The sequence below is a fragment of the Cyprinodon variegatus genome, unplaced genomic scaffold (assembly GCF_000732505.1).
Source record: "Cyprinodon variegatus isolate N-32 unplaced genomic scaffold, C_variegatus-1.0 Scaffold977, whole genome shotgun sequence".
Lineage (NCBI taxonomy): Eukaryota > Metazoa > Chordata > Actinopteri > Cyprinodontiformes > Cyprinodontidae > Cyprinodon > Cyprinodon variegatus.
Genome location: NW_015151430.1, coordinates 111,202 through 121,698, shown reverse-complemented (window position 1 = coordinate 121,698; position 10,497 = coordinate 111,202). Strand labels below are relative to the sequence as shown.

Below are 10,497 nucleotides of genomic sequence, written 5' to 3'. Positions count from 1 at the left end.
CTGTAAAAAAAGATATATAAATAATAATAATAATTATAAATAATAATAATAAAAATAATAATAATAACATACCTTGTAATAACTTCTTAGAAAACCAGTGCTGTTTTTTAAACTGCAGCTGCTGTCAGCACAGTGCCCCTGGGCCAGCCGCTGAGTGGACTGGACCGGGCTTTTGGACCAAGTCATCAGCTCCGGGGCTGGAGCTGATGGTTTAAATTGATGTTGAATTATTATTTTAGTTTTAGATACTTTTATCTGAAGAATTTTATGTTTGTACATTAATATATGTGAGCTTCATTGACACAAAAAATGACCAACAATGTAGATACTTTTTTTTATTCACTGAGTTCACCAAAAAAAAAATGCATAATATAGATTTTTTTCCACACATCACAATCATGACATTTTTCCACTTAATGATGATATGACAAACTGAGATCACTTCAGACCAATAAACACATTTGAAGCACAGAAATATGATGTTAAATAAATATATTGAATTACCGTTTTAAAAGTTGTTTTTAAAGGTATATTTAATCAGACAAAGGAGCTTCATCAGGATGTATATTCTAAATGACTGAATCTGACATTTGAATACACACTTTCTTTAGTCTTCACCTCTCTCCTGTTCTCCGTCCCTGTAGAGAAATGTAAGGCAGCATAGGTCAGATGCTCTCCTTCTTCTGTCTGAGTGAAAACATAAAAGTTATACCAACATTTTAATTTCAGTTATTTGTTTTATCCATTTGGGTTTAATATATTTCTTATTAACAAAGACAACTATTGTAATTACTCACAAACTCATCAGGTTGCCTTGTGTGGTTATGTTGTGTCTGTGAAGAAGATCTTTCTAAACACATGGTTCAAAGAGGAATTTTGATTCTAAAATTATTCTACCTTTTACTCTTTTCTTTGTATATTTGTTTGTAGTTTATCAGTACTTACTTCTGTTTTTGAGTGATCTTCTGTGAGTTTGGCAACAAATTAAGCCAATATTCAAAAGCACAGATATGGCCAAGCAGATCATTGTTATTACCAAAGACATGTCACTTAATGAATGAGCTGGGGGGAAAAAAAGAAGAAAAGATGCAATTGTTTCTGTTAAAAAGATAATCATTGATAAATATTGGTGAAGAACATGATAGAAAGAAATCATACTAATTTCAACTCTGGTTCCGTCTCCAAGTAATATCTCTCCACATGTGGCCACTGCGCAGTAATATGTTCCAAGATCAGAAGCGGAAACCTTCTTAGAGAAGTTATAACTACATCTGCTCTCAGCGTTTGATGGCTTCTCACAATTTTCAGGTGTTTTTCCATCAGTGAAGATGATATCTGGAACAGACTTGCCTAGTTTGGTCCTTAACCAGAACACTCTGGGTTCTCCTGAACAGGTCTTTTCCTCAGGCTGAGAAAGGAGTGAACACTGCAGAGTATCTGAGTCTGCTGGACGGGATGGATCTAGAACAGCTGGCTGCTGAACAACACGGTAGCTTGATGTTGTCTCAGTGTTTCCTAAACAACAAAAAGTATTCTATAATAATTACAATATTGTTTTTATCATTGTTTTAGATTATTTTTAATTAAGTAGAAGAAATACATACAAGAGGTTATTGCTAATATTCATAACCTAATTTTAAATTGAGATCATTCCTTAAAATAAATAAAATGTTGGGTTCTTGATGAGGAACATTGCCTACTTTTAGGTGAGAAGGTCCTCGTTATTTTATTGTGGCAAAGAATTTTAGAATTATAAAAAAAAAAAAAAAAAATTAGTTTTTTTAAATTACACCAATATAACACCAGGGGAAAAATTGAGAAAAAAAATGATTTTCTATGTATTTGTGATAAATTCCAAAACCCAACAACATACTAACATTTCCACATTAGAGAATTCTAACTTATTAATTTATTTCAGTAAGCTCCCAATAAAAACTATAAATTTAGAAGCTCTAAAATTATATGTCTACATATTTAAAGAGATTAAACAAAAATGTTCTGCAGGATAACAAAGTGCTACGGCTGCCCTCTATACATGGCTGTTTAAATACCTATACTAATCATATCAGGTACAGCAGCCAAAACCTAGTGAAGATTTTAATGCTTTTTATTATGTTAACTGTTATAAGTGTTAATTATTTCCATTATTACCTTCTAATGATAAGTAACTCCCATTCCATATAGATTTATACCGGTTCATATGCACACAGTGATACATTCCTTTATCTTCTTTAGCAGTCCTCAAGATCGTCAGGTTAAACATTTTGTTATCATATGCTGAGTTGAAATTTAAGGGTGAAAATCCAGCTCCATAAATAGGGTTTGCATTCTTCTGCAGGACTGAAATTAATTTGAGAGTATCTCCTGTAGTCTGCTTGTACCATTGAAGCCAGTCCTGGCTCTGAAACTCCATGTTCAAATCACATGTTAAAGTCACAGGTTTGCCCAGCTGGCCTGTGACCACTGGATCTAAGGCATCTGTAACTTTAAAACAAAAAGAGAAGAAAAGTTGAACATGAGAAATAAAAAAAAAGTAAAAAAAAAACCAAAAAACATCAAACTAAATTATATAAAAAGCTAGAATGTGAAAATTAGGTGTTACAGAAAACAATAAAAGAAATACAGTTTATGTATTACGTACATCCTTCATGAAGTTAAACAGTGTAGCCCATAAAAGAGTCATATTTAAACTGCCTCAATTGAGACAAATGACATTTGAATCAAAGAGGGATGTTTTGTAAACCACTTTCAAAGGCATCTGTTTGGCTTTCTTAGAAATGCAATCTAAGCGAACGTCCTGTTGCCACACAGGGGATAATGTTTAATGCAAAATATTCTTTGTATTTAGGTTTTGGATTTTTATTTAAATATCTTGCTTTTTTATGTTTTTCTGAATTTTGCTTTTGGACAGTTTTTTTTTTAAACATCAGCTCAATAATATATTCACACATTAAAAGAATCACCTTACTTTTTCAATGTTGCATTTTTTAAGTATGTTAATGGCAAAGGCCCGCCAGCATCTATTATCAGAAGATTAAATATGAAATCTCATATCATTTTCCATGGTTTTTCTTTTTCCGGTGGAGCTCAGTTAAAATTGAATACAATAATACTACCCACTATCAGCATTACATATTATCATTGTGGAGGTGAGATTTGCTTAAGAGCTGCTGACATCAGGAAGAAAACATTTTATAGAGATCTGTGAATTGATACATTTAAGAAAAGGATGGTCCCTTGAAAATTCTAAATACAGGAAATTAATATTCACTAACACTACCAATCCAATAATAGAAAGTCTGATGTACAGGGTTATATGTAACATATGAAATGGTAAATCATGTTTTATAGTTAGAGAAAAATACACTTACTTCTTTGATAAAGAAGAACATGTAGCATAACCCAAAACAGAAGCATCTTCACACAACTCCTTAGACTCTGTGATACTAAAAAGACAGGAAGAAGTGTGGTAATTTTACACCAATGCCAACGATTCACTGTATTTCCTGCCTCACTCATTTTTTCTAAAAAAGTGTTCAAAGTAAGGCTTTATATTGTGTCATTTTTGTCTTAATTCAGAAAACAGAAAATGCTATGATTTTATGAATATAGGGCTAGAGTAACAAAGTGGCAAAGATTTTTTTATAATTGGATTAAACTTAAAAAAAAAAATAAAACTTGATAAAAAATATAAAATAAAAAAATACAATCTTATGCATTCAAACCCATAAATGGCTCACTAGATTAAACTGTTGATCTTTTTCTCCACAGATTGTTCTCTTAATATTGGCCAAACTGTATCAACTCAAAAGATGCTGTAATAAAATAGCATATATTTATATATGAATTATTGAGAGATTGATGAAGCATTTATCCAGACTTGGACAATTTAGTTTGATTCGATATGCCTTATTTCTGTCAGTTGTATGTATTTTTTTTTAATCAAATTTCTTAAAATACAGTTTATTTTATTTGAAAAAGAGACACTTTAAAGACTTTAACACCTTTGTAGGATAGCAAAGACAACCAAAAACTAGGTTGCATAGATATTATGGAGTTTCTTTGCTCTGATCTAAGTTAAGGGATATTCAGAAGCACAGAAAAATGACTTTTGACTTTTCTGGTGTCTTATGTAAAGTTCCCTAGTGACACATAAAAGTCCCTGTCCTTAATGAAGGATTTAAAACAATCCAATATGTTACCAGAAAGGCTGACCCAGGTTTCCAGATGCTCTATTAAATCAAGTTATTAACAGTATCAAATGCTGCACTGACATCCAATAATACCAGCACTGTGGTTTTTGCAGAAGTCTGAATTTACCGTATACAGATGTCATTGAACATCTTAATCAGGGCAGTCTTTGTAATGTGGTTGGCATAAAAACCCTAATGGAAGACATCAAAGGAGCTTTTCCTTGTTAAGAAGGCATCTAACTGTTCAAAGACAAATTTTTCAATAATCAGAAGTCTTTATTTGCCATTGTTCCTCACGGGTACAACTGCATTTTTAGCAGCTCAAAACAATATAAAGCAAAAGAGTGCTGGCAAAAAAATATATAAAAATATATATACAAGAATATCTACAACAATGTACAACAATTGCGGTATTGCACATGAGAATATTGCACTTATATATTGCACTTGTAGAAATTGCACAGAGTGTATTGACTGTTCTTGTGACTGTTGATAATTACAGAGGGGTTCAGAGCAACAACAGCTCTTAAAATGAAGCAGTTTTTCTGTCGGTTCCACTGCAAAAAATGGAAATCTAAATAAGTAATTTATTCTTAAAATAAGTGCATTTTATCCTAAATTTAGGAGATAAGTGAGACACTGGCGAAGGAACAAGACAGTTTACATTTAAAATAAGAAAAATCAGTCGCACTGTCTTATTTAAAGTCCATATTATCTAATTATCTTATTTTAAGAGTAAAAACACTCATTCCTTTGCAGATCATCATATTTACCTGCTCAAAATAAGGGTAAATACACTTTATTTAAGGAAATCTTAATTTATTTCTGGATAGTTTTTGCAGTGTTGTTTTGGTCATTTAAACCTAAAACACCTCCAAGAAGGGAGCATTTGGTAAAGATGTTCACCGGGGTGTGAGGAGTCAGGTTTAGCAAGAAGGCTTGGCTAACTGCATGGAGCAAGGCTAAAGGTTGGTTAATGCTCAGAAACCAGGTCGTCTGAGTGTGTGTCGCAGTGAACGCAAATATGCCCTCATCCCTTCTGAAGACACTCTGGTGCACCTCTTCAAAATTGTAGGTGACCGCAGACAGTGCCGCAGATAGAAGGCCTCTGGTCAAATCTACATCCGCTCTACACTATATGTTTATTTACTTACCGGCTTGTTTAGTTTTGTGGAATAAAAATGAGCACTGAGAGTTGATATGCAAGTAAGAAAAGGTTTTATTTTACTCTGCAGAGGAGAACTACACGAAACAGCTGTGTACAGCTCCCAGTGTAGCTCTGAGGCTGTAGCATCCCTCCCCTGCATATAAAAAGAATCCACACCATAGACATATCTGAACATTGAATGTTCCCAACACTTTAGTTCATCAAAGGACATAAATATGCTCAGATAAACATTTCTCGTTCACCCCAGAAGGGCATACATTTTAACCATAGCATGAAGGAGGCCTTGTGAACTCATTATTTCTCATGACCTTCCCTTCACCCTTGCCTAGAGTAGGGAGGGGAGGCATCTGCTTTCTGTCCCCCTAAACAGCATAGTGAATGGTACAGGATTTCTTTATCATTACTCCTATTCAAACATACATTTTATCACACAAAATAGGCCAAGAAAAAACTTTGATTCCACAGTTTGTATGACCGCCGTTGTGGAAAATGACTCGTGAAGCAGGACCAGCAATAAGAGCAAAGGCTGGGACCCTTTTTCCACCTGGATTCCCACTCTTTTTTGCCCTCATGTCCCTCTGTTATCGCACAAAACTTGCCCCCACTTCCTCACCTTGTTACAACCCCCACCCTTAAGACCACTAAAGGGTAAATTCCCTTTAGTGGTCTTAGTGACCGTAACACACCTCCTCAGCCGTATCTAGACCCACTGTCAATTTATGATTGTCCCTCTTGAGTTGTGGCATGGAATAACACAGCTTAGACCATGCTTCTTCTTCTTCTTCTTCTTGAAATTTTTATGGCGGTTGGCAAAAACGTTAGGTGGTAAAGAATGTGGACCCCAAGGCAAACCCCCCCCCAAAAAAACTATATCCTGTTATACAATTTAATCTATTTCAAAAATTCAAATATAACCTGATATCCTCTGCTTCCTGATTCCTTTTGCAGTAAACTTAACAATGTCAAGTTTAATTTTCATATTACTGAGTTTCATAATTAACTTCTTTCTCTGAATCAAATATTTCCTACAACTCAAAATAACATATTCCACCATTGTATCTTCCCCCCAGTCATATTCCCCTGTCTGATGTTTCCGTATTAAAAATAATGACCCATTTAATCCTGTGTGTCCTATTCTAAGTTGTGAAATAATTATCTCTTCTCTCCTGTTCCTTTCTGTTCTTCTCATTTGTCCAATTCTCTTTTGGATTTTAAAGAACCACTTTCCTTTCTTTTCTTCTTCCCATAACTTTTGCCACCTCTCTTTTGTTTCTTATTTAATTATACCCTTGATTTCTGTTGTACTAACACTAACATTAATATTTATCCTTACCTTACTTGTACTCTCCTTAACCATCCTGTCTGCCACTTCATTTCCCTTAATAGAGCCTAGGCGGAAGTTCAACTGAAGAAACAAATTGCGCTCACCTGTGACTCAATCAATCAGCTTTGAACCACAACTCCACTTAAGCCAATCAGCAATCAAGTCCATCTTTAAAGGCCTCCGGTCTGCTGGTCTGCTTCTAAGTGCGCAGGTGGCCTCCTTCATGGCCCTATACTTACTAAGCAACAAAACAGTACATTCTGAAGGTCAAGTAGGAGTCTTAGCAATAATAAGGTCCTTAATGGCTGATTCGTATGCAATTAGATGATATATTTAGAGGTTTTGGCATAAACGGAGAACGTCCGTATAAACATTCTTTCCAGTGTCAGAGCAACCTCTGGCTGTATAAACATTCTGTCCAGTGTCAGAGCACCCTCTGGCTTTGAAAGGCACACGTGAATTCCAGTAAGATTTTGACATAATATTCTGTTGTGCATGTGCATTGAGACTATAAAACAGCCTTAGATTAAATGAGAGTTGGGGGAAAACTGAGATGTCTGGCGATGTAGCGCTGAACATATGAAGTGTTGAAGACAGCAGTAGGAATTCAGAATTTAAATAAATGTTTCCCCCCTCCGGAGGATAAAATTATGTGAATTGTGTTCAAGAATCCTTCTTTCTGTCATAAGAGAATTCTACCAATGAGCTTCCACAATTGGTGCATTTTGGCTAGATTGAAACGAATCAGGACCTCCCGAGTGAAAACAAGGAAAAAACAAAGGAAAAAGGACAGGTGAGTTAAATATATGCTCTCCTATTTATTAATTAGTATAGACAGAAAGCTTGTGCTGGTCACTGAATTAGTTTAAGCAATTCACCTTTTTGTCACCGGATTGTGATGCAGCATAAATTGATATCTTGAGATAAAAAGGAGCTGTCAAGAGCTGGCTTGGGTTATGGAATCATTAAGAGTTACCTGCTGAAGCAAGGTTGCACCATAACATTAGAAACTGGTGTAAACTTCCGGTCACGATTTATAATTGATGTATCATTATGAATGATACAACTAAGATAAATAACTATTTATATGTTAAGAGACTGTTGTAGCCACCTTAAATATCTCTCCGAGTTGCAGTTCGCCTGAGACTGAAGGGCTGTAATGTTGAGAAAAAGGCCTGAGTCCACAGGGACTGTATCGAGATCTCGTCGTTGTTGTTTTTGTTAATGTCTCCGGAGAAAGAAACAACAGAGAGCAGGTTGGCTCTGTGTTGATGTTGCTAGACCAAAAGTTGTTAAAAATAGTGAAAAAGTGCATGCAAATTATTTAAATTGGCTGTTTGGGTCTATGAAGATATGATGATGTGCACATGAAACTAGTTGCGATGGCTTTAACAGTATGAATTTTGTGTGCTTGAAGAGCTCTGGGATGTGTAATTCTGTATGATCGTTGCTGTTTGAAGTGTGTGTGTGTGTGTGTTTGAAATCTAAGTTTACACTAAGAAAACATCTGTTTAAATTCAAACCTCCTTCCAGATCTGCAATCAGATCTGCTTAGTCACTGTGACCCAATCCGACTGAAAACAGTGTAAAGTAAGATAGTCTCTACAAAATGTAGAGATCTTTAATAACCTTTCCAAAGTGTCACAAAGGACATAAAAGGTCAAAAATAAAAGGAGGTTTTGCAAACTGACTAATGAGGAACTAGAATCTGAACAAAAGATAGATTTCAATGGTCTTACCTCTTCACCCCTTTGAACTACTATAAGCAAAGCTAGCATATCTCCTCTATACACTGAACCTCCATCACTAATCCTTTTCCCTACCTTAATTTGAAACTGTTGGATAATAAATGCTATCCCTACCCTATTAGCCATAGTTTTTGATGCCTCTGTATATATTTGTATAAAGTTATAATATTTATTTAGGTGATCATTTACTATATATTTTTTTCATAATTTGACATTTATTCTTTTTCTTCTTTTCTAATAATGAAAGATCAACTTCAGTATCAGGAAGTATCCAAGGTGGTATAGCACTTAATGGAACCGTCTGACATATTTTCAACTGATTTAAATGAAGTTCATTAACTCTAGTGTTTATTACCCATCCAAAGCTCTTTCATTTTTTCTTTTCTTTTTCCCATCCAGGTTTAAGGACCTCTAATGTTGGATGATCATTGCTTTGTCGCTGTAAATTTGACCAGTAGTTTAAAGATAAATGATCTCTTATAAAATCAAGGGGCATGTTTTCCATTCCAACCTGTAATCCTGCTGTTAAGGATGTTTTAGAAGCACCAGTACATATTCTTAAAGACTGATGTTGAATAAAATTTAACTTATGGAGGTTTGTATCTGCTGCTGAGTTATAAACTATACATTCATAGTCCAGTACTGACCTGATTAATCCAGTATAAGTTGCTTTTAATGCTTTTCTATCAGCTTCCCACTCTATTCCAACTAAACACCTCATTATATTTAATACCTTCCTACATTTATCGATTATTTTCTTAATGTGCATACCCCATGTGAATCTTTCATAAAACCACATCCCAAGAAGTTTAAATTGTTTAACTCTTTCCAAATCCTGACCGTATAATTTTAAGTTAATTTTTTCATCACCTCTTTGATTTGTAAAAAACATTATTCTAGTTTTCTCTACAGAAAATTTAAAACCCCATTTATATGACCATTTTTCTACAACTGAAATCGCTCCCTGAAGTTTCTTTACTATAAAGTCTAAATTTCTTCCTCTTTTCCACATTGCTCCATCGTCAGCAAATAATGATAATCCCATTCCACCCTCTACTTCTTTGAATATATCATTAACCACTAATGAAAATAATAATGGCCTTACCATACGTCCCTGTGGTGTCCCATTTTCTATTTTCAAACTCTCAGAATAATCTTTCCCTATCCTCACTTGTATTTGTCTTTCTTCTTTTATATCCATCTAAACATATGACCATTTATACCCATTCTTCTCAATTTAATTAATAACCCTTCCCTCCACATCATATCTTTTGCTCTCTCATTGTCAAAAAAATACTTCAACAACACTCTTTATTCACTTGAGCCTTTCTAATTTTATGCTCTAAACATAAAACTGGATCCATTGTACCTCTCCCTCTCCTGAATCCTGTGATAAGATGATATAAGTCCCTTATTTTACATATAATATATTAATCTTTAATTTATCATTTTCTCCATTATTTTACATAAGTTGGATGTTAACGCTATCGGCCGATAATTTCCTTGGTTTGATTTATATTTTCCTGGTTTTCTGATCGTAATACTCACTGCTTCCTTCCGACTCTTTGGCAACTCCCCATTCTCCTATATTCTATTATACATATCTTATAAAATATTTTTAGAATATTCATTGAAATTACTAATCATAACATAATAAATTTGATCTTTTGCTTGAAGCTGATAACTTACTTTTTTTTTTAAATGCACTATTCAGTTCTGTTATTGTAAACAACAAATCTAATGGATAATTTTTATCTCCTATTTCCTGTAATAAATCCTTGTTCTCTAAGATGGCATTTTCTCTTCCTTTTTTTCGTCTTCACTAATATTTCCAGAACTATGAATTTTAACAAATGTATTTACCAATATTTTTGCCTTTTCTCTGTCACTAACTGCTGTTATTTCTCCATCATTTAATATTGGATAACCACTCACTCTTTTAATCCTATTCATTATTTTAATTGTTGCCCACTCCTTAATATAAATATATATATATATATATATATATATATATATATATATATATATATATATATATATATATATATATATATATATATATAT

At 33.8% G+C, this 10,497-nt stretch overlaps 1 protein-coding gene across 1 annotated transcript; it reads right to left on the bottom strand.

The window, feature by feature from the left end:
* Positions 1 to 524: 524 nt before the first annotated feature.
* LOC107100470 lies at positions 525 to 2,482 on the bottom strand. The gene is made up of 5 exons (XM_015398979.1): positions 2,152 to 2,482; positions 1,159 to 1,515; positions 946 to 1,062; positions 798 to 850; positions 525 to 638 (listed from the first exon to the last, which is right to left on the bottom strand). Exons 1-5 carry the CDS (start codon positions 2,411 to 2,413, stop codon positions 615 to 617), a joined length of 813 nt encoding a protein of 270 aa, XP_015254465.1. The 5' UTR covers positions 2,414 to 2,482; the 3' UTR covers positions 525 to 614.
* Positions 2,483 to 10,497: the final 8,015 nt, after the last annotated feature.

Coding starts and splice junctions, on each gene's coding strand:
- LOC107100470 (XM_015398979.1), bottom strand. CDS start 2,413: ATGGAGTTTCAGAGCCAGGACTGGCTTCAATGGTACAAGCAGACTACA. Junction 1,516..2,151: donor GAGTTACTTATCATTAGAAG/GTAATAATGGAA, acceptor TTTGTTGTTTAG/GAAACACTGAGACAACATCA. Junction 851..945: donor AAGATCACTCAAAAACAGAA/GTAAGTACTGAT, acceptor CCATGTGTTTAG/AAAGATCTTCTTCACAGACA.